The 24290-nt window shown below is 41.0% G+C and overlaps 1 protein-coding gene across 4 annotated transcripts in view; it reads right to left on the bottom strand.

Annotated features, from left to right (window-relative positions):
- Positions 1 to 750: 750 nt before the first annotated feature.
- LOC140494681 (rho GTPase-activating protein 45-like) overlaps positions 751 to 24290 on the bottom strand; it is a 174865-nt gene continuing 151325 nt past the window's right edge. For all 4 annotated transcript variants that reach the window (XM_072594149.1, XM_072594147.1, XM_072594148.1 and 1 more), the window contains 10 exons: positions 23688 to 23851; positions 21089 to 21190; positions 20390 to 20488; positions 18964 to 19127; positions 16848 to 17036; positions 12775 to 12912; positions 11152 to 11360; positions 9019 to 9274; positions 7042 to 7144; positions 751 to 4580 (listed from right to left, as the gene is read on the bottom strand). In XM_072594149.1, coding sequence (XP_072450250.1) covers positions 4018 to 4580; positions 7042 to 7144; positions 9019 to 9274; positions 11152 to 11360; positions 12775 to 12912; positions 16848 to 17036; positions 18964 to 19127; positions 20390 to 20488; positions 21089 to 21190; positions 23688 to 23851 — 1987 coding nt within the window. In that variant the 3' untranslated portion in view covers positions 751 to 4017. The remainder of the gene's footprint in view (positions 4581 to 7041; positions 7145 to 9018; positions 9275 to 11151; positions 11361 to 12774; positions 12913 to 16847; positions 17037 to 18963; positions 19128 to 20389; positions 20489 to 21088; positions 21191 to 23687; positions 23852 to 24290) is intronic.

Raw genomic sequence — 24290 nt, 5'->3', positions numbered from 1 at the left:
TGCTGAGGGTGGTGTGGGGAGGGGCCGGCATTAGACAGAATGCCCAAGGACTGGGTATGAGGACCGGTTGGGGGGGGGGGTCTGCTCATGAGCCACAAAGTGGCAACTGGATCAGGGTGAATGAACCTCCCTTTCTCTCTCTTCCTTGTGTGCTCTTGGAGGGCTATGATTAAAATGGCACACAGAGCACCCAAGCCTGTGGAGCGTGGAAGCATATGTGGGAGAGCGACAGTATCAACTGTCAGACTGAGTGAACCAAACACAAGTTTACTCTTCCCAAAACGCTATCCACAAAGCACACTGGGACGGAGCAAAATCCAGGTTGTAACACCAGTTTTATATGAATTCTGCCCAGGTCAGTTCAAAGTGTACATCAGAGATGAACACTAGGTCAGTGCCAGTCTAATCCCATCCACTTTACTGATAATCAGGACTTGGAGTATAGTCTGTGTCTCTCTAACTCTGCTTCTTAACCAGAATGAGAAGAGGAGGTTTTATTAATTAGCTCTGCTGCTTGGGTTGTAATGATAGCCATTTTCATTAATTTCTTTTTTGTAAAAATTCACTAGTACATGTCACTGGCTAGGCCAGCATTTAATAGGTGTCCCTAGTTGTCCTTGAGGTGATGGGTGGTGAGCTGCCTTCTTGATCTGCTGCAGACCGCGTGCTTTAGGTCAACCCTCCCCACCGACATATCACAATCACCTTCCCCCAGCCACACCCCCCAACCCCCTATTTATCTCTCAGCCCCCTTCCTGCCACACATTCCTGATAAAGGGCTTATGCCCGAAACGTTGACTCTTCTACTCCTCAAATGCTGTCTGATCTGCTGTGCTTTTTCAGCGCCACACTTTTTGACTCCGAATCTCCAGCACCTGCAGTCTACCTTCTCTCATATGCTACAGGTAGACCTACAGTGCCATTAGGGAGGGAACTCCTCAATTATTTAAATTATCAACTGATCGCTTTGGAATCTGTTTTGAAATTAATGTTTGTTGTTGTGCCTTTCTTTCCAAACCTTTGTTCACCGCTCCCCTTCCCAATGAGTAAAAGCAAAACTAAAATATGCCCCTTACCCCAGCTCCTTGTCTTTGCAAAAAGTTTAGATTTTCCGGGGCAAGAGACTTAATATTTGGGATAAGGCAAAGTTTGAGTAAAAATACACCTATTTTCTTTTGTAGTGAATCTTTGTTCCATATAAAAAAATTTCCCAATGCACAAAGAAACCTTTGTTAATATAGATTCCTAAATCAAGGCAGATTGGATAAAAATAGAATGGATTTGCTCCCATTAATGTAATATATTCAAAAATTAAGCTGTGAAATTTAAGTTCTATTAATCTAATTTATTTAACAACGTCACGATATTGGTAGTTTTAATCTCTTTTCCAGTCATAAAAATCTTAGAAGTTGTTTTATCATGTTGCCTTATTCCCACATGCAGAGGCACAGCGATGCCAAGTTCTTCTTGCCTGATCATTAACCATAAGCGTTAATGATTTCACTTCTTTAGTTCCTTCATTGACAGGATTTGGTTTTAAGACTTGGGTCAGCAAGTCATTTATAAAGGGACACTGCTGCAGTTCACACTCTTAGTCAATTTGTTTCAGTACAGCTACAACTTCAAATGTAGACAAATCCAAATGAACAATATTGACCACCCTACCCTCAAATTGTTAGCAAGTGACAGTTTCAGAAATAGAACTTACTCACCAATTACCTGTTCACCGATACCTTGTTTGCATATTACCAGGACTTTCAGCCTTGGCCAAAACACACAGATCAGACAGAAAAGTCTCCAATGGCTGCAGACACATTTAGTACAATGGAAGATGGTTGTATTTCTGGGCCTCACTACAGGAGTTCCTCATCACAGCATCCCATGCCCAACCATCCTCAGCATTTTTAATTAAAACTTTTGTTGGGATGAGGGCATCACGGGCAAAGCCAACATTTCATGACCATATGCAAGAGGCCATTAAATTGAGTGGCTTGCTGGATTGTTTCAGATGGTAGTTGAGTCAACCACACTGCAGTAAGTCTGGAGTCACATGTAGGCCAAAGATGGCAGATTTCCTTCCATAAAAGAACAGTGTCATTTTGTTCACAATTATGGCAGTCACTATTACAGACACTAGCTTATAATTCCAGAATTGATAAAGTTAGTCTTCTTACATTATGACCGGAAGTGGGGATGTTTTGCAATGATTATTGAGCTCCATTCACAATTCCTCAGATAATGAAGCAGTCTGTATTTATATGCAGTAAGTCTGAGAATTACATCCAGGTCTGGGCTAATAAGTGCCAAATGACATTTTTGCCACTGAAGTGCCAGGCCAGGACCTTCCCAACAATACAGAATCTAGTAAACCTCCTCTTGACATTTCATAGCATTATTTTTCCCTACTCTCAAAATCCTGGAGGTCATCACTGTAAAGAAACTGATTAAGCCACAAAGATGATATCACTATTGTAGCAAGACACAGTATGGGTATCTTAAGCTGAATGACTCATTGATAAATTCTCAAAAGCCTGTCCATCATCTGCAAGGCACAAATCATGAGCATGACAGAATAATCTCCATTTGTTTGGATGGGTAAAGCTGGAACAACATTTAAGAAGCTTAACATCATACAAGATAAAACAGTCCATTTGAAAGCCACACACACCATCGTAGTCATTCACTTCCTGAACCACCGGCACAAATGTCTGCAGAGTGCACCATCTATGTGACTCAATCCAACTTAATAAGGCTTCTTCATCAGCCATTTTGACATCCACAGCCATCTAGAAAGGCTAGGAATGTGGAAACATAGTTATGTGCAATTTTCCAACTCAGGTCATACACCATCCTGACTTGGAAATATTATGGAGGTAAAAACAATGACTGCAGATGCTGGAAACCAGATTCTGGATTAGTGGTGCTGGAAGAACACAGCAGTTCAGGCAGCATCCAAGGAGCTTCGGAAATATTATGACCATTTGTTCAACTTTGATGGGGCAAAGATCTGAATCTCTAAGTAACAGCATAGAGTACATTCAACAGAATACTGCATTGTACCAGGCAGCATTTTCATCTCTATTTACACTAGGGATGGGCGATAAATGCCAATGACGCCTATCGCTGGTGAAAAAAATGAAAATGTTACCCTTGGGCACACAGAATAATTAGAGATTCCTGCTCAAAAATGTTCAAAATCACAGCTCAAGTGCACCACCTGATGATGCAGAGAGTTGCATAGACTGAGAAGGCCCAAGTTCAGTGCACCGGGGGTAAGTCTCAATTTCTTTCAAGAAAGTTTGGGCTGGCAAATATGATCTCAGGACTCTCAGGTTAGGAGGAAGGGAAGAAAATTCACCTTTTTCTCCTGAACAACATTGAGTAACTTCATCTGGAAAGCACATTGATGTTGTAGAAGCACAGATCTATACATCTCTGATACCTCCCATGACAGAACAGCCAAGACATAAGAACAATGACCATAAAGATGACAGAAAATGCCTACAAACTTTAAAAGGAAATCAAGCAAATCTTTAAAAAAAAATTGAAAAGATCTTTATAGTCCATGTTGGCTTCAATGATTAAACTTTTTGCATCTCACAAAAGAATTTCATAATTCTTGAAAGTGACTTCATATTCCTGCTTTCCATAAATTAAGATATTGATGCTTATGACAAATATCTGATCAAGTTGCCCAATGCACGTTACATGCAAAATAACCAGGTTCCTTCTATTTCAGGAGCTCTTCAATTTTTTTTTATGTTCCTCAAGTAAATAACTGCTGAATATTAATACTGTTACCTTTGTAAATTGTGACGCTGATTTCAATTTTTGAACTCAACAAATTCATTCACATTTTAATTAGAACGACCTCCAGATAAAATCATTGGCACAGTCCTTGTCTCCGTTCTACCGTGCTACCGTTCATATCATTCTTTCATTAATCCAGCAAAAAGCATCTTTAGCATTTGTGGAAAACTATACTGAAAAAAAAAGGCAAATCACAACAAAATATGATCAGACAAATTCCGGGTCTCGAGTTTCAAGGCCGATGTCTATTTTCCCATGACGCATCCGTACCCAAGGCAACTGACTGCGCCGCTCTCTCACGTGTAATGGCCTGCTGGTATGAAACCAATGATTTTTGTCCACATTATTTGACTGGTTTGTATTGAAGTCTGCCAGACCTTTGTTCGCTCGGTCCAGTTCTTCATCACCAGCATTTGCCTGCCCATCTTTCTCCAGCTGTTGTGACGAAGTTGTAGAATATTCAACAGTTGTTTCCGATCCTAAGCCCTCAGTCTGAGACATGTCAGCAGCTGAACCCTGAGCCTGACTATTCTCAGTCTGTTTAGCCAATTTATTGCAGTCTTCTTCTGCATTGTCACTGTAGAAAGGAGGCTCATCAGCACTAGCTACGCTCTCCTGTTTTGGCAAACATCCCTTTCGACTTCTTTGGACTCCTTCCTCAAACCCAGTTTGTCCAGTAGTACATTCATGTGCCCCATCTTCTAGCTCGGAGTCAGAATCCAATGAACGTTCACGGGATTCTGAAGACTTTTCTGATCCTAATGAGTTTCCTGGAACAAGACAAACATAGATTATTATTAGAGTTCTTAGGAAGGGTCACTGGACCTGAAACATTAACGCTGATTTCTCTCCACAGATGCTGCCAGAACTGCTGAGCTTTTCTGGCAATTTCTGTACTTGTTCTGATTTCTAGCATCTGCAATTCTTCTGATTTTTATTATTTTATAGATTATTAGCATCCTGCTTTGTGGAACAATAATGCCAGTGGTTTTCACTTGCAATCATTTGTATTTGTACAATATTATGAGTATTAAAAACATTAAGATGTAGTAATATAATGAAGACTCGTTCCACATCACACAAACATTTTAGCTGCAAAGAAACTGGAGTAAGTTTCACCACAAAAAAAATGGACCTCATCACATAGCAAAGATTCCACCTAGAATCCTTACAGAATGGAAATATGCCCTTCAGCCCAACAAGTCCACACCGACCCTCCGAAGAGTAACCCACCCAAACCCATTCCCCACTCTACATTTACCCCTGACTAATGCACCTAACCTACACATCCCTGAACACTATGGGCAATTTAGCGTGGCCAATTCACCCTAACCTGCACATCTTTGGATTGTGGAGGAAACCAGAGCACCTGGAGGAAACCCACACAGACACGGGGAGAATGTGCAAACTCCACTCCAGACATTTGCCCGAGACTGGAATCGAACCCAGTCCCTGGTGCTGTGAGGCAGCAGTGCCAACCACTGAGTCACCATGTCATCCCTTGTTCAATGATTTGCAACCTGGTGTATATAGGTGTTTGCGTTTGTACCAAAAGGAGGACTAAAAAGATAGGAGAAAATACATTAGGGCAAACTAGCAAGGAATATAAAAACTGACAGTAAGAGCTTCTTTAAAATATACAACACAAGAGAAATCAAAGTCATGTAGACCCCTAAGAGATTGAACCTGAGGAGATAGTTATGAGGAACAAAGAACTGGAAGAGGAGTTAAGCAGATATTTTGCAACAATCTTTACGGTGGAAGATATAATGAACATCTTGTTAATATGGAGGAGGAATTAAATAACCTCACCATGGTCCTGATGACTTGCAATTCATGTTTCTAAAAGAGGGAGCTTCAGAGTACATGGCTACAAAGGTTAAAATTTTCCAAAAATCCTTGGCTTCTAGAGAAGTAGAGCTGAAAATGTATTGCTAGAAAAGCGCAGTAGGTCAGGCAGCATCCAAGGAACAGGAGAATCGACATTTTGGGCATAAGCCCTTCTAGAGAAGTACCATGGAATTGGAAATTTGCTAATTTCCTATTCAAAAAGGAAGGAGGCAAAATTAAATAATTAAAGGTCGATTAGTCTAACATCTATTGTTGGAAAAGTATTGGAATCAATTATCAAGGATGCTGCAGCAGAACATCTGGAAAATCATTTGGGCGGCACGGTGGCAGTGGGTGGCACAGTGGTTAGCACTGCTGCCTCACAGCGCCAGAGACCTAGGTTCAATTCCCGCCTGGAGTTTGCACATTCTCCCAGTGTCTGCGTGGGTTTCCTCCGGGTGCTCCGGTTTCCTCCCACAGTCCAAAAATGTGCAGGTTAGGTGAATTGGCCATGCTAAATTGCCCGTAGTGTTAAGGTGTAGCGGAATGCATCTGGGTGGATTGCGCTTCGGCGGGTCGGTGTGGACTTGTTGGGCCGAAGGACCTGTTTCCACACTGTAAGAAATCTAATCTAATCTAATCAAGTCCAGTCAGCATGGCTTCATGAAAGGGAAATCGTATCTGACTAATTTATTACAGTTTTTCAAGGAAGTCTCAACTAGAATAGATACAGAGGAACCAGATGTGTTGCATTCCAGCAGGTATTTCACAAGATAGCTCGCAAAAGGTTAAGTCATACCAGCACATGGTGTTGGAGGTAGTGTATTCACATGGACAGAGAATTGGCTAATGGGCAAAAAAGCAATGACTGGGGTTAAGAGCTTCAAGTTGGTGATCTACACCCAGTGGGGCTCCAAAGAGACCAATGCTGGGATCATAACTGCTCACAATACAGTATATATTAAATACTTGGAGGAAGAAAGCAAATGTACTGTAGACAACACAGTCAATTGGGCACTAGCTGGACAGACAGACATTCACTTCAAAGTAACTTTAATATCAAATAACATACATTAAGTGAGATATTGGCATAAAAATTGGACTTTTAAAACATTCCTTCAAAAAAAATGTGATAAGCAATGTCTGTATATATTTAGCTGTCACATGTAACTAATACTGTTCAGTGAATGGGATGTTTGCCTGGAAATGGTAGAAAATTAAAGCAACTAAACATGATAGTTCAGACAAAATCAACCGATCTGAATTGGTCTAACAAGCTGACTCTGAACTAGACCAGCATACTGCAAAGGTATCACAGAGCTCTGATTACATTGTGGGTATAAAGGATCACTTTTTATAACTTACTCTAACATTACGCACAATTTTCTTTTGCTTACTTACCACAAAGTGTGTCAGAGTATAGCCTCTCTCTGTCAAACTCTGCTGATTCATCAAGATAAGGTAAATCATTCCCAGATCCCACTCTTCTTGCAGAAGACTCTCTCTGAAACACAGAACTAATTAATAAAAATAAAATACCTTCCCCAAGGTGCAAGACAAAACTCAGAAACTGACAATATTAATGGCTGATTAGTTTGTGAGTTCAAATGACATTCTTTTGGCTACATTTCAATAGAGGCTCAACGTAATTTAAATGGATTATAACATTTGCTAAAAGGACAACCAAAGAAGTTTAAACCAAAAGAGTAATTAATTTGTCCAATTGTGCATGCCAGCAACTAGGTATAATAATCCAAAACTAATCCCACTGCCTACTCTCTTCCCCTTCCAATTCTTCAAGGTTTGACATGACTCCTCTTTAACAAGATGTAACGGTCTCTGTTTCAATCATTTTCTTTGCCACAGCATTGTAGGCTTGAACAACTTTGCATAATTGTATTCTCCTAACTCCTCTCCTGTTGTCATTATGTCAAAATTAACAATTGACCTTCCTGACTGGCAAGGACAGCCTTTCTTGGCTCTATTAAAATCCACTTTAGAAACCTTCACCAAATATTTTCAATTCCACTATCGCAGTAGAATTAATTTTTCCCAGTACTTTTGAGTACTAAGTAGAACTGAGGTTTTTAAGGTTGTTAGAACTGCAATTATCCAAGCAAGAGGACAGTATGTTATCATACCCCTGATCACAGATAACTCTCCTCGACACTGAGGAGCACGGAGAGAGTTGGTTATACCCATTTCTGCCACCACATCTCAATGCCCTTTTCTCAGTTGCCATGTGTTTTACAGTGTACTTGGACAAGAGATGAACACTGGCTACATGCTAAATACAACTTCTTAGATAGGAGTAAATTGACTCAATACATGATGTGAGGAACAGAAAGGTCTAAAAATTGTGTTGTGTGATATTAATGAATAAAAATGTATATGTTCATATGAAATTCCTTTATCTACTTTCCAGGAAGGCTCAACTCATTCACAATAAAGTAGTAGATTTATCACTAAAACAGGAATTGCATAGGACTCTGAATATCATGACCTAAATTTAAGGTCTGAGCATCACTTCCAGGTCTTAATAGCTGTTGACTTCATTAAATAATTGATGACTTTAAAACCATTTTAAAATAATTTCCTCCAATAATTCTGTTTTACTCTGCAATGCTGAGCACACAAGACTGTCACAATCCATAATATGACACTTTCAGTATATTATACCTGCATAATACTGCACATTAAGTATAGAAAGTCTAGTGTCACTTGAATCAAGTAGTGCTCATTTCAATTAAACTCATGCAACTTACTCAACAGGTCACAATGAAACAATTATACAAAAAGGCACAACACAGTTGCAAAAGGAGAAAACTTCTGTCAATTATATTGTAGAATAGCTGAAAGAGAACCACTGTCAGAAGGCTTTCACCTTGCACTCATCAGAATGGATACAAAAACACCAGATTTCAAGGGAACAGTAATTTATACTACATTAGCTAAAGGATTCTAATGATTGGCCAAAGTGTTGCCATGGGAAATGCACTAGGAAACAGCTGTCTTCCAAGCATTTGCTAAATTTAAAAGTATGCAACGCCTTGGTGCATTATTTCTGCTTGCAGAGGACTGGTGCATTCTCTATGGGAGCATCTCAACTAGAATCTACTTGCCAACCAATCAGCAGGATAAATTGTTGTGTTCCATCAGATTTTTTATTCTTATGTCTGTCACAATGACTGAAAGACAAGATAACTTTCAGCGGTACTCAAGTTCTGTACTATCAAGTGCCTATTAGGGGAAGCTATGCAATATTCTATGACATGGTTTATAATTTGAGAAAATAAGAAGCTTTTACCAAATAGTTGTGCTGCCTCTGCAATAAATCACACTGCTCAGTAAGTGTTTACATTTAGAGACGTTTCTTACCTCACTATAACCATCAGTTGGTGATGCTTCATCCACAGTATCTTCATCTGAAGGCATGTTAAACTGTGCTTTCGGTTCAAATATGTCTGTGTAGCAGATAATTAATGTTTCCACAATGCGAGCCTGATGAGGGTAGTCAACAAGGGATGACAAAGACACAGTTGCCTCTGTAGGTCTGGGTCTCATCAGCGTCGGTCCAAATACAATCCCCAGATTACTTGGAGACATCTTATTGCTAAATTCAAGTTCTGAAATTCTAAGGATTAGAAATATACATTACTCAATGCCGAGTGTCAGAAGATACTAGAGGACATTCTCTTTCATGATCCTGTCCAAAGTGTGAGTATGGCAGACATTATCAGAAGTATTGGATGACGACATCTAGCAGAACCTCACTGACCAGCTGGGATTTGCAATCCCCAATACCCCTTGTGAGGACTCCCATCCCCTCAGTCATATCACTGATACCCAGTGAAGGGCATTAATGTAGAACTTGATTGACAGTGACTTTTGTCACCAATTCCTGAAGTCACCATCATGACAATAAATCATAAGAGACAACAAATACCTAATTTGAAAGTTTGTCTTGTAATGGTATTTCCACCCTCCAGGCAGATCTACATTAGATACTGAAAGCTCATTAGTGGAGAGGATTTTCAGTCGGAATCTGTTTTATTCTTCACTGCATTTCTTTTTGAAGAAGGGTTCTCACTGGATCTTCCAGTACTGCAGAGGGTGTCCCAAGAGCACAGCTCTACACTGGCTCCTCCCATTCCCTCACCACTGGTTCCAGCACTCCCCCAGCCCCTGTGAATCCCATGAAGAGTCCATCATTTATCTCTAATGAATTCAAAACAAAGCTGCAGTTGTACCTCAAAAGAGAGAAACAATTTCCTCTGGTGGGCTTACTGGACCTAGGGCTATAATCTTGAAATTACAGTGAGGCCATTCATGAGGGATATCAGGAAGCATTTTACCTCACAATGAAGTGTGGAAATCTAAAGGCGCTTTCCCTGAGAACATTTCAAAGCTGAGATTCATAGAACATTAGCTAAACAAAGGTAATAAGCGTTATGGAGTCATGATGGGTCAATGTAAGGAGACTAAAAAAACTCCGCCCAGATCTTATACAATGGTAAAAAGGACTCAAGAGGCCCACTGGACTTCATCTGTTCCTACTTCCAGAGAGAGGAATGTGGGCCACTGGGACTCTTACTTCTGAAAAGGAGGATGACATTTAACAGAGCTCATTTTATAAACATGAAAGAATGAGGATAATACAGAAAGATTAATTCATCCTGACTGTGGAGACACAGGTCAATAAATTGAAATTGTCAAATGAACGCAGTTGGAGTTTGAGACAATTTCTTTCTATGGCAATTTTCTAAAGCGCAGAATACTTTGCCAAAAGGAAAAGCCAAGGGAAGACCATCGTTCTTTTGCAGAGAAAAAAGAAAATATAGAAAAGCAGCTAATTATTGGCCTACAGCAAGGCAGTGGGATTGCTTGGAATTGTTCTAGAATAAATAAAGCCACTACCACTAAATTACATGGGGAACTCCAACCAGCTATTTATTCAGTTTCTCCTGATTTTGACCAGATAAGTTTCAACATTCAGCTATGGTATAAATCAAGACAATAATCTGAGGCATTTTGAGGATGAATTCTCCTTGTGGAGACAGGAGACCAGAATCAGGACTGTTTTTCAGCTCCAGGACCATCTCCAATGGAAAACTGGTGCCAGTTTATAAGGCGGCAGCCAGGTCACTAATCAACACAGCAGCGTTTGGCTGCACCTATGATCTATAGGCCAGCCAGGTATAATGGCACTCAGACCTGCCACAGAGTGCCAACTTCTGGTGAGGTCTACCTTCTCTGTTGCTTTGGGAAACTGGAGACTGACTGAAAAATCCCAGTTGGCATCTGTTATGCATCTTGAACAAATCTTTTAAAAAGCCCAATTACCTGCCCACCTTGCAAGGATTAGTCACGTTCCTGAATCCTGTATGTTGCAAAAGAATATAGCAGCTGATACCGCTTAAAGCAAAAAAGCACTGATGAAGCAGGCAGCAGTACGTAGCCTGTCCCTTCAGACCAAGGTAAAGGTTGAATTTAGCAACTGCCTGGACTCACTTGCTAAGATGTCGAATGATGTACTGTAGCGTGGCCTTGTTTGCAGGTGGCAGATCCTTCAGTAGTTCTTTCAGTCGTGCCACAAGTAGCAGTAAATCCTTTTCGATTGTCGATTCTTTACTTCCTGCATCCCCTGTACTTTGCAGGCTCTCTTTGGCCAGTCCCATCAAATCGTGATAGAGACGAAAGAGCATAATAGGTTCTGGAAGCTAACGTTAGATGTTCGCATTGGTAATGTTGCATTTAGAACTCAGAAGTCTTTTTTTATGAGAGGTGTGTGCGTATGTGTGATAGAGAGTGAGTGAGAGAGGATTGACAACTCTGGCTTCTCTCAGCTACTTTCGCCCAGCCCCAGCCCCACCCCCCCACCCCCCTTTCCTATTTATCTCTCCACCCCCGAGGCTCCCAGCCTCACTCCTGATGAAGGGCTTTTGTCCGAAACGTCGATTTTCCTGCTCCTCGGATGCTGCCTGACCTGCTGTGCTGTTCCAGCACCACTCTAATCTTAATTCTGCCTTGGACATATTTCTGGGAGCATCTGTGACATTACCTATTGCTTCCAAACAGCCCACTCCTCTTATGAGGTTACTTCCTCTCATACCAATTACATATTCTTCACCAATCCTCAAACAGCTATTCACATAATATTACCTTCGCTGGCAAACAAAAATATACTGAAAGCACTTTTAAAACTACATATTTCCTTCACTGAGCTCCCCCCTCACCCCAACATAGTTTGCTTGCATTTGGAGACATGTCTGCAGTTCTCATCTGGAGAGTTGGTAGCTCTAACCAGTAGTAGCTTATTTTAAAATAATTCCATCTTACTGCCTAATGATCAAGCACTGATCACCAATTCTAATCTACCTTCTGAGAACCAACAGAGGAGATGATGGTCACATGGTTTCAAATCCCACCATGGCAGCCTAGGGAATAATAAATATCTAGAACTGCAAGTTAGTGTCAATAATGGTGACCATGAAACGCTCATCAGTGGTCTTTTAGTGAGGGAAACATGCCATCTTTCCCTGGTCTATCTGTCTGTCTGAGTCAAGACTCATAGCAATATGGCTGACCCTAAACTATTCTTGAACGACCTCACAATGTCTCAGATCAATGGCAGTTAGGGATGGGCAATTAATGCCAACCTACTCCATGACACGTACATCCCAACAACAAACAAAAAGAAACAAGTAAAGAATTTTATCTATGAAACCACACATTGTCAGTGTTGAACAATCTGTCATTAACCTAGCGAAGGCTTTTGCATTAATTTGTGTAATGAAATGGTGCAAGCAGATACACTGAAGCCAAATTGATTAATTTAAAGACCTACTTCAAGGACAGTAGCCCAAAATCTTTAATTTCTTCCTGTTTTGTCTCTGATTGCAACATTCAGAAGAACAGGCATCTGGCTCTCGAACTGTTAAACCTTTAGTAAAGCTAACTGCTTCTCTCTAAGTTGTGAATGGATTGAACTCTACATAAGCAACAATTCTTACAAACAATTAAGATAAATGGAATTGACAATTTTTGACAATTTTGTCCTTAAAGCTCAGGGATGTTCTCCCATAAGATTTAATACAGCAGCTTCTTAACAAGAAAAAAATGGCCGTTTGTTACCTGTCGCAGGTACAGTTTGAGCACATTACTGATGTCATGCGGTGATGCTTGAGAGAGTTCGACCAGTTCCTTCCCATTCTCGAAAGCCTGGCACAGTTTCTCAACGCGGGTCTTTACACCATTAACACGGTAGATTCCCTGAAGATAATATCAAAGAGGCAAGATATGTGTTGAGCTTTTCTAGGTGTGCAGTAACACTTGGCATCCTAAACTCCCGATGCAACATGAATTAGACAGTGAAAGTTTGGAGACACTAATAAAGTATGGGCTTAGCGAATGGAAAAGGAAGAGGGAGAATTGAAGACCAGATAATGAAAGATTAGAATACTGGAAGAAACGGAACGTGGGAAGAAAAGGATGTTGACAATTTTGGGAAGGCTAATTACAACAGTATTAGGCACTGGAGAAATTAGATTGGGATTGGCTGTTTGACGGTAAATCTGCATCTGACATGTGGGAATATTTTAAAGGCCTGTTGGTTAGATTTCAGGACCAGCATGTTCCTGTGAGGGTGAAAGAAAGGGATGACAAGATTCAGGAACCTTGGATGACAAGCAATATTGAAATTTAGTCAAAAAGGTAAAAGGAAGCAAATGTAAGGACTAGGAAACTGGAATCAGACAAGGCCCTTGAAGAATATAAAGGAAGCAGAAAAGAAATTAAACAAGGACTTCGGAGGGCTACAGGGACCAGGAGATGTCCTTGGCAACTAGAATTAAGGATAATCCCAAGATATTTTATACATATATTAGGAGCAAGAGGGTAGCCAGATAAAAGTAGGTGGCCCACTCAAGGAAAATAAAATTATACATGGAGGCAGAGGAAGAGGGTTAGGTCGTTAAAAAGTAGTGCGCGTTGGGTGTTCACCAAGGAGGGGGGCACGGACGATAGTAAGATTATGGAAGGGTATGTTGATATTCTAGGCATGTCAATATTAAGGAGGAGGAGGAGGTGGGGCATCTTAAAAAACATTAAGGTGGTTAAGTCTCCAGGGCCTGATAGGACCTATCGCAGGATGCCATTGGAGACAAGGGATTGCTGGGGCATCCTGAAATCTTTGCATCCTCTTTAGCCAAAGGTGAGGTCCCACATGACTGGAGAATAGCCAATGTTATTCCTTTGTTTAAGAAGGGCAAAACAGATAAACAAGGAAATTATAGACCTTACATCAGTGGTAGGAAAATTATTGGAGAAGATTCTTAGGGACAGGATTATACACATTTGGATAAGAATGAACATATTAGGGACAGTCAGCATGGCTTTGTGCGAGGAGGTCTTGTCTCAAATTTGATTGGGTTTTTTGAGGAAGTGACAAAGGTAAGGCAGTGAATGTTGGGTCTATGTGTACTTTACTAAAGCATTTGACATGGCCTCCCATGGTACACTTATGGGGATTTCAATTCCACTTACCCACACTCTCCCCGTAGCCCTTAACTCCTTGCGAGATCAAGAATTTATCAATCTCTGCCTGAAGACACCCAACGTCCCAGCCTCCACTGCACTCCATGGCAATGTATTCCACAGGCCCACCACTCTCTGGCTGAAGAAATGTCTCCTCTTTTGCGTTCTAAGTTGACTCGCTCTAATTTTAAGGGTGTCCCCAAGAGTCCTAGTCTTCCCGCCTAACGGAAACAACTTCAAAGCATCTGCCCTTTCTATGCCATGCATTATCTTGTAAGTTTCTATTAGATCTCCCCATAACCTTCTAAACTCCAATGAATACAATCCCAGGATCCTCAGCTGTTCATCGTATGTTAGGCCTACCATTCCAGGGATCATCCGTGTGAATCTCTGCTGGACATGCTCCAGTGCCAGTATGTCCTTCCTGAGGTGTGGGGCCCAAGACTGGACACAGTACTCCAAATGGGGCCTAACTAGAGCTTTATAAAGTCTCAGAAGCACGTCGCTGCTTTTATATTCCAACCCTCTTGAGATAAATGACAACATTACATTTGCTTTCTTAATCACAGACTCAACCTGCAAATCAACCTTTAGAGAATCCTAGACTAGCACTCCCAGATCCCTTTGTACTTTGGCTTGCTCACATTGAATTTCATCAGCCATTTCCCTGACCACTCTCCTAAACTGTCTAAATCCTTCTACAGCCTCCCCACTTCTTCAGTACTACCTGCTTGTCTGCCTAATTTCATATCATGGGCGAACTTCACCAGAATGCCCCCAGTCCCTTCATCTAGATCATAAAATGAACAGCTGCAGCCCCAGCACTGAACCCTGTGGGACCCCACATGTCACCACTTGCCATTCCAAAAAAGAACCTTTTATCCCAACTCTTTTGCCTTCTGTCAGACAGCCAATCCCCAATCCATGCCAGTAGCTCACCTCGAACACCATGGGCCCTCACCTTACTCAGCAGCCTCCCATGAGGCACTTTATCAAAGGCCTTTTGAAAGTCTAGTTAGATAACATCCATTGGGTTTCCCTGGTCTAACCTACTTGTTACCTCTTTAAAGAATTCTAACAGGTTTGTTAGGCACGACCACCCTTATTAAATCCATGCTGTCTTGTTCTAATCTGATCCTACACTAGCAAGAATTTCGAAATCTCACCCTTAATGATGGAGTCTAGAATTTTACCTACAACGGAAGTTAGGCTAATCGGCCTATAATTTTCCATCTTTTGTCTTGATTTTTTCAAGGGTCATAATCTCCAGATTACTGCCCGAGCTACATGCTAATTGGCAACGGGATAAGAAAATTAGGGAAGTAAACACCAATTAAGTAAATTAGGGAATGAAATTACCATGGCTAAGAGATTGGTTTGGGAAAAAGGGATTCCATTTTATGGGGCAATGGCATCAGTTTTGGAACCAGAGGGATCTATACCAATGGGACGGTCTCCAATGAATTGATCTGGAACCAGTGTTCTGGCAAAAAGGATAAATAGGGTGGTCACTAGGACTTTAAACATGAGAATTGGGGGTGGGGGGGGAAAGGGAAAAGGAAAGCAACAGGGAGTATGGAGGCAAGTAAAAAGATAAACAGCAGGTTAGCATGTGTGCAGGGTTTAAGTTCAAGGCAGGCTGGGAATGAAGCAAAAAAGAATGATAACTTAGGACATATTACTAGAGATGCTGGAAATCATGAGGGTAAGAAAATTAGCATTAAGGCGCTTTATCTGAATGCTCGTAGTATTGGCAACAAAGCAGATGAATTAACAGCACAAATAATCGTGAATGATGAGGATGTGGTAGGCATCACAGAGATGTGGTTGCAGTGGGGTTCAGGACTGGCAGTTAAACATTCAAGGATTTACAACGTATTGAAAAGAGGGAAACGGGCAGAGGGTATGTGCCTGGAACATGCTCCCAGGGAGGTTGTAGAAGCAGATACGACAGCAATGTTTAAGGGCATTTAGATAGACATATGTACAGGCAGGGATTGGAGGAGTACAGACCATGTGTAGGCAGATGGGATTAGTTTAAAATAGCAACATGGCAGGCCAAAGGGCCTGCTCCTCTGCTATACTGTTCCATATTTAAATTTATCGATCATAAATATCTTAGAATGACAAAAACTCTTGAATAACAAATAATGAGCTTTCATCTCTCAGGAATTCTTTATCTACTGTTCTATTGGAGGAATGAAATTACCATGGCTGCCATCACACGAGAAAAAACAATCTTCTTTTGTGCTAACTCAGAAAAGTATATTTTAGTACCTTTGAAATCATTAAGAGTTTATCCAGAACAAGTTATCTTTCAATAAACTCAGCATTCCGATTGCTTGATTTTTGCTTATTGGTCAAGCAGCAATTTTCCTCACGTCCAATACTTTTTCAAACTAATAAATATCTTCTGAAGAAAGATTTTGAAAAATACGTGTATCACTACTATTCCTCCTGGGTCACTTGTAGCGGTGTTCCATAGATCCGACATTAATTCCCAGACAGCAGGAGGTTGGTAGCTTATTAAGATCAGTTAGACGCGCAGGCATTAATCATGAATGTAATTTAAATCCCAAAAACCAAAGTTAGAACTTTTATTTATGATTGTACCTGAACTATCTTGGATGTTGAGATAAAAGGGTGTTCTCAGAGTCTGCTCCTGAACTTACTTTCATATTTAAAGCCCTCTTCTCAATCTCAGAGATGCACGCCTTGATAATAAATGGGATTCCATCGTGACTGTCTCTGGAAACTTGGGCAAAGTCCCTTCCAAACAGCTGTAACTTCCGCTGTAGCTTCTTGTGTCCACATTTAATTGCCAGCGTCTCCAGACATTTCTTGTGACAAGCCAGATTGCACTGCAAGGTACATTACACCACAATTAGTAACAGGAAAAGCTGGAAACCTATTCAAATGAGGGGAATCAATTTGTGATACTCGTTAATCTCTGTTTTACATAACATTTTGATCAAAATTATCTTTGTGAAATTTCTGCATATGGCATTATCGGATCACAGATCTTATGTGATTGGCTTGTAATAATATCCTTTCATAATTTTATATCATAGAATATAAGAACAGGAACAAACCATTCTGCCCTTCCAGCCTTCTCTGCAGCTCAATTTGATCACGGCTAATTATCCAACTCAATACCCAGTTCCTGTTTTCTCACCAGATCCGTTGATCTCTTTAGCCCTAATTCTTTCTTGAAAACGAATAAGTATTTATTCTTTTCTTCTCCCAGTGCACCAAGTACTGCACAGTTGTAACAAGGAGGGGGCAGGGTTTTGAAACCATGGAGTCCCAGAGCTCTGGGTCTTTTACATTACCTGACTTGCTCCAGAAGACCTTCAGCAGGCACCAAAGAGCAGTCATGGTGATAAAGTCGGAGGGGTGTTTCCAGACAATTCACCTTTGCTTTTTAAACACTTCCCAATAAAATTTTGATGAGATGTGAGACATTGTCCTCTTTGCAGCCACTCCATGATAGGAGAGTGACATACAGCAAGGACCAGATAGTCTCTGAAGGGAAGTACGTTTCAAGTTCAGTGAGACAGAGACAGAGAGAGAGAGAGAGAGAGAGACACACAGAGACAGACAGAGAGAGAGAGAGAGACACACAGACACATAAACAGAGAGACACACAGAGAGAGAGAGAAACACAGAGAGACAGAGGGATAGAGAGAGAGAGAGAAACAGGGAGAGAGAGAAAGAGAGAGAGCCAGAGAGACAGAGATGGAGAGAGAGAGACACAGAGAGAGAGAGAGAGAGAGAGAGAGACAGAGAGAGAGAGAGAGAGACACACACACAGACAGAGAGAGAGAGAGAGAAAAAAACACAGAGAAAGAGACATAGAGAGAAAGAGAGACACACACACATATAAACAGAGGGCTGTCGTGGACTATGGTAAAGGTAAGGCTGTATTCTAATTCCAGCCTTGCAAAGGTGTTCTTGTACTAAAGACAGGGGAAGTGATTAAGAGTGTTTTTATAATTAAAGAGAGAGGAAGTGATCATGACATCCTCTGGCAAACCCCATGAATTTCCAACCTGACCATGCAGAGCACAATGTGCTGCTCAAGTGCTAGAGTATTGCTTCATAAAATCCCATGGTGAAATATTTGGCTTTGAATAGATGTATATGGTGAACAGTTCACTTGATCAAATAGGCACTGGTGTCACTTTGATATCTTTAAAGAGAAAAGCAGTGGGTCATTCTAAAACAACAATCCTCATCAAAAATGGCAAAGTAGAGAGCTCAACTCATATGTTTTCAATTATTTGAAATTTAGAAAGAAAGAATCTATATTTGTATAGTTCCTAAGTATATCCTTTAAGAAATTCCAAATATTCTATGTTATGAATTGTCTATAAATTTACAGACCATTACTGTGGCACTTAGCAGGTTACAAATATACAACAGTGAGACATGAGACTATTAATTTGTTTTGGTAATATTGGCTGACAGGGGAATATTTATCGAGAAATGGAGAAAACTCATTAAGTCTAAGAAGATTTCAAAGCAAATTACTGTTTAATGAAGTTGACAAATGAGACCTTGTTTTCAGGCCTCATTCTCAAGGATATTAAAAAGATTCAATGATCTGTTAACATTCATAAAAAAAGTTAGAAACCCATTACACCAGTACAAAAGATTATAAATGCGGTCCAGGTAAAGGTCCAGCATGAATGTCTATTATGGAGACAATGATTTGTTTTACTTTAGCTCTAATATGCTCTACTATGTTTCCACAGCCACTACTAATCCCATAAATCTAGTACTTACTTCCTCACACTCTGCTCCCTGGAAATACACGTAGCTGTCACACTCTCTGCATTTTGACGGCGTACGAAGTTTCCTGAGGCGATGTGTTTGTGCAGCCTTTGAAAGTCGCACATTTTTGAAAGGGCCGGTAGATACCGCGATTTCTGGAGCCATGCCATTGATGCCTATTCCAAAAGGAAACCAACTGCTGATTTAAATAAAAATTGCCCGACAAATTTTTTTCAACGATCAAAACGTTGTTGTTTTGCGTCGGACTGGAAGGTACTTTGATCCGACACTGCTTCACCGCAGTTAGGTTTTTGCATTGCTCTGACCCAAAATGATGAGCATTAACAACAATAAACTGGTTCCACAAGGTACAACTATCTCCTTGGGCTCCACCAGGATATCTCAATTTACCTCAGTCTGGGGTTGGTTAGCACAGTTGGATGGAACAGCTGGTCTGTGATACAGAGTGACACCACAGGTTCTACTCCTGCACCAGCTGAGGTTGCCATGAAGGTACCTACCTCCTCATCTCTCTCTTCCTCTCGAGGCATGGTAACCCTCAGGTTACACCACTGCCAGTCAACTCAATCTAATGAGGGAGCAGCCTACGATCCTTTGGAACAATAGTGACTTTATCTTCACGGATTTAAAACAACTTTTTCACAATTTTTCAGGTTTCTTATAAAGGACATTTCCCTGCTCCCCACCTCCCTCCCGTGAGCAGGTACCCGGGCCTCCCCGGCTGATGCATGGCCAAGATGCCACCCAATGGGGGTGGACGCCCAGTGTTTGTTCTGAAATTGAAGAACCTCCTTTGACCTTGGAGGCCATGTGGAGGTCAATGGAGGAGATTCTTACATGGGTCTCTCATGGTTCCTTCTCCAGGATGCAATCCTCATGGATTCTTGAGACCATCACTTAACTTACAACTTGAGGACCATATTGGGCGGCAACAGTGGCTCAGTGGTTAGCACTACTGCGTCACAGCACCAGGGACCTGGGTTCGATTCCAGCCTTGAGCAACTGTCTGTGTGGAGTTTGCACATCCTCCCTGTGTCTGCGTGGGTTCCTCCAGGTGCTCTGGTTCCCTTCCACAGTCCAAAGATGTGGAGGTTAGGTGAAATGGCCGTGCTAAATTGCCCATAGTTTTCAGAGATGTGTAGGCTAGGTGCATTATTCAGAAGAAATGTAGAGTGATAGGGTAGGGGAATGGGTCTGGGTGGGATTTGATGGGCCTGGGTGGGATTTGATGGGCCAAATGGCTGTTTCCACACTGTTAGAGATTCTACGATAAATGATTCTTTCTCACTACTGCCACTCTGCAGAGTTACTTCTGTTGCCTTGGTTACTAATGTTCCTGGTATCAGTCCTTGGCATACACAGGCACAGTTTAACGGACGTTCCTGGACATTTTAGAAGCAAATTCCCGTTCACTCACTTTGCTCAAAGTTTGTGCTGCCATCTTTCTCATCTATATCCTCAGTGGATGATATGGCACCAGAAGAAGGAATCCTGGGCAATTTTCTGGAAAAATCACCTATGGAGACATTGGAGGTAAAATCTTGATGAAATATTATTCAGAACTAATGTCCAAGCATATACTAAAAATGGGTTAAAACTTTATAATTCAATTAGTACAATGCCTTCAATGTGTGTTTCTAGATATGTGATTTTTGCAGTGTTTTCAATGTATTTCTTTGGTGGTAGTGGTTGGGGTTTGAGCAAAGGTTAAACCGCAAAAGAAAGAGGCTGTTTTTGTATTAGTTGCCAAGCAGGATGTTGCTCAGAATTAAAGGAACAAGGAGTCACCAAGAGACACTTGGTGTTGCAAGTTGGTTTGAGGGAAATTTAAAGTGGAGTGGAGTGATTTGTGAAGGATACTGGAAGACCTGACCTCAGGGAAAATAGGAGTTCCTTGGGTGTGGATTTTGAACTTAAGTGTTAAGACCTCGCATCTACCAGACACTTGCCAGTGTGTTTTCATTGTTTGTATCAGGTGATGTGAAAGTACCTTTTCTTTAGTTTTGTGTTATTAGTTGCCTATAACGTTGTTGAATCCATGTTGATGCTGGTTTGTTTGTTACAGTAAAAGCTTTAAAGTACAAGCTCTTGTCCTGTGATTCTTGAGTAATCCTACCTGTTGCAGATGACGGGGAATCCAGACCACTGCCTCCTCCAACACTTTCTGCATCACTCATAGTAGTAGGCCAGGATTTGTGTACCTGGTGACTGCGGACTCCTGAAATGAATAATTTGGGTGCAGACTTGACTCCAAAAATGAACATTCCTATCCATGGAAACTTTGTCCTCAACTCTCACTACCTGCTTCTTATTCCAATGCTTCATCTTAATTCAACCTATTAAATTCAGCTGGCTGTATTTTGTCATTAATAGTCAGTCATCACAGCCAGTACTCCTTCAGTGAAGGCAGACTTCAGAATAACATTTGTAAAACCTGCTCTTCTCAACAGCATTGTCAAAAACATATTAATAATGGTTATAAGGTAAGGATTGAAAGTCAATGATCTGAATTAGGATTTGACTGTGACAAAAAGTGTTTGATTTACAGTCCTACAACCTCAAGTAACCCCCTTAAGACAATTACTTGCTTGAACCTCCTTTGGTATCAATTTTCTCCATTCTTGAGATGCTTACATGTGGAATAAACGATGCATTTAAGTGTACCTCAGTTTGATTAGTAAATGTAACATACAATTTATTTACATGCATTCTGAATTTACAAATGTTTACAGAGACACCAGAAATGTTACTTAAACTAAATACTTCACATATCAACTTCAATCATTCAGCAGGAGATTCTCCAAAAGCTTTTGGCCTACAGTCACAAAAGCGGGCAAAGGAAGAATGTTGTCCAGGTGTGTCCTGTCCTCAAACAGCAGCACAAATCCATCCTGGCCAATTATTTTCCCATCAGTCTACTCTCCATCAGCAGCAGTGATGGAACAGGTTGCCCACAACGCCATCAAACAGCAATAGCAAAGGAATAAACTTCTCACTGATGTTCAGTTTGGGTTCCACCAGGGCCACTCTGCTCCTGACCCATTTACAGCATTGGTTCAAACATGGACAGAAGAGCTGAATCCCAGAGGTGAAGTGAGCATACTGCCCTAGACATCAAAGATGCATTACAGAGTGTGGCACTAAGAAGCCCTAACAAAATTGGAGTCAATGAAAATCAGGAGGAAAACTCTCTACTGGTTGGTGTCATATCTGGCACAAGGAATACAGTCGAGGTTGATGGAGTCAATCATCTCCTCCAGGACATTAAGAAGTGTGCCAACATTGTAGAGCCAATAGTCTTTAGCTTCTTCAGTGACTTTCCCTCCATCATAAATAAGGTCAGAAGTGGGAATCTTCACCAATGATTGCACAATATTCAGTACCATTAATGACTCCTCAGATACTGAAGCAGTCCATGTCAAAATGGAAAAAGTCCTGGACAACATCTAGGCTTGGGCTGGTAAGTGGAAAGCAATATTCATGCTGTACAAATGCCAGACAATGATCATCTCTTAAAAGAGAGAATCTAACTAACATCCTTGACATTCAATGGTATTAACATTATTGAATCCTTACTATCAACATCAAGGCGAGTTACCATTGACCTGAAACTGAACTGGTCCAGCCAAACAAATACTACGCATTCAACAGCAAATTAGGGACTAGGAATTCTACAGGAAGCCACTCATTTCTTGCCTCCCCAAAACCTGTCCACCATTTACAAGGCATAGAAAAGGTACATGAAGAACATCTTGCACTTGCCTAGATGGGTACAGCTCCAATAGCCTTCAAAAAGGTTTGTATCATCCAGGACAAAGAAATCCACTTGCTTGTCCATCCATCATCTTTAACATTCACTCCCTTCACCACCAACATAGTGATAGCAAAATGTACCATTACAAGTTATGCTACAGTCTCTCGCTATGACTCCTTTAACAGCACCTTCCAACCTCAACGTCTGCCACCTACAACAGGAGCAGCAGATTCATGGGAACACCACCTGCAAGTTCTGTTCCAAATTAGATACCATCCAGAGAAACTAATTTTTGCAACTTTTCCTGTTTTCTTAATTCTGACTTCTTGACACCAGCTCATTGCCCCTAGAAATGGGAGTCGTCATTTTCCATTGCTTTTTATTTTTCGTTAAACATAAATGCATTCTTTACATCAATGTTCAAAATTTTGGCATGAAGAGGTGGAAAACTTTCCTTCTACCTTCAGGGACAGGGTAAGGAGGCAGATCCTAAGCCTCTCTGGGCTAGAACAGATATCAAACTTGCACTGTTGGCATTGTTATGGGTCACATAATAGCCACTGAGTTTACCAACTACCACAAAAATCAATACTGTTGTTAAACTAAAATTCCAACAGCTATTCCCATATCATTAAGTTTAAAAATATGCTAAACTCAGATAACAATTGATACGAGAAACTAAACTGTACTAGACTTTCTGTAACATGAATCTTCAGTTTTCTTTCCCCCTCTCAAGAAATGCTGTGAAATCTTGCTCTGCTGAAGAGGTTTTTTCATCTGACAAAAATTTGACTTTACAATCAAATACTAAAACAAATTTGTTATATTACTTCTAAAGTTAGGATCACTCACATATGCTTAAATTGGAAATGGTGGGAACCTTCAGGGTAGGACTTTAGCTTGATATATTCCCCATAAAAACTTTTACAGTTAGAAAACACAGCCAAATGTTAAGCTTTACCTCTTCTCTCAGTAGGTCCTCCACCTCGTGCTTCCTTCTGAGTCGATCCTCCCTCTGGACTGCCAGGCTCATCCACCGAGGACTGGGACTGTATCTCATTTGCAGGATGGGAAGCAAAGTCACTTGTATTGAAACTACCCTTACGAGTCCTTACGTGGGGAGACCTAAAATAAAAAGGAGAAAAATTAGATTAATGCTAATGTTAGGTCTTAAGGAGCAAAAATTGACAGCTATCTCTCAGCACTGCAATGAATTGTGATTCTGGATCACACAGAATAAAGGGACCTTGGAGTGCCGGTTCATAGTCCCTTGAAAGTAGAGACTCAGGTAGATGGGATAGTGAAGAAGACACTTCGTATGCTTTTCTTTATCGTCAATGCACTGAGCACAGGAGTTGGGGGATCATGTTGCGGCTATATCAGGACATAGGTGTGGCCACCTTTGGAATATTGTGTGCAATTCTGGTCTCCCTCCTATAGGAAAGATGTTGTGAAACTTGAAAGGGTTCAGAAAAGATTTACACTGATGTTGCCAGAGTTGGAGGGTTTGAGCTACAGGGAGAGGCTGAACAGGCTGTGTCTGTTTTCCCTGGAGCGGCGGAGG

Source organism: Chiloscyllium punctatum, chromosome 24, assembly GCF_047496795.1.
Source record: "Chiloscyllium punctatum isolate Juve2018m chromosome 24, sChiPun1.3, whole genome shotgun sequence".
NCBI classification, from domain to species: domain Eukaryota; kingdom Metazoa; phylum Chordata; class Chondrichthyes; order Orectolobiformes; family Hemiscylliidae; genus Chiloscyllium; species Chiloscyllium punctatum.
This window is presented reverse-complemented; position numbering and strand designations above follow the sequence as displayed.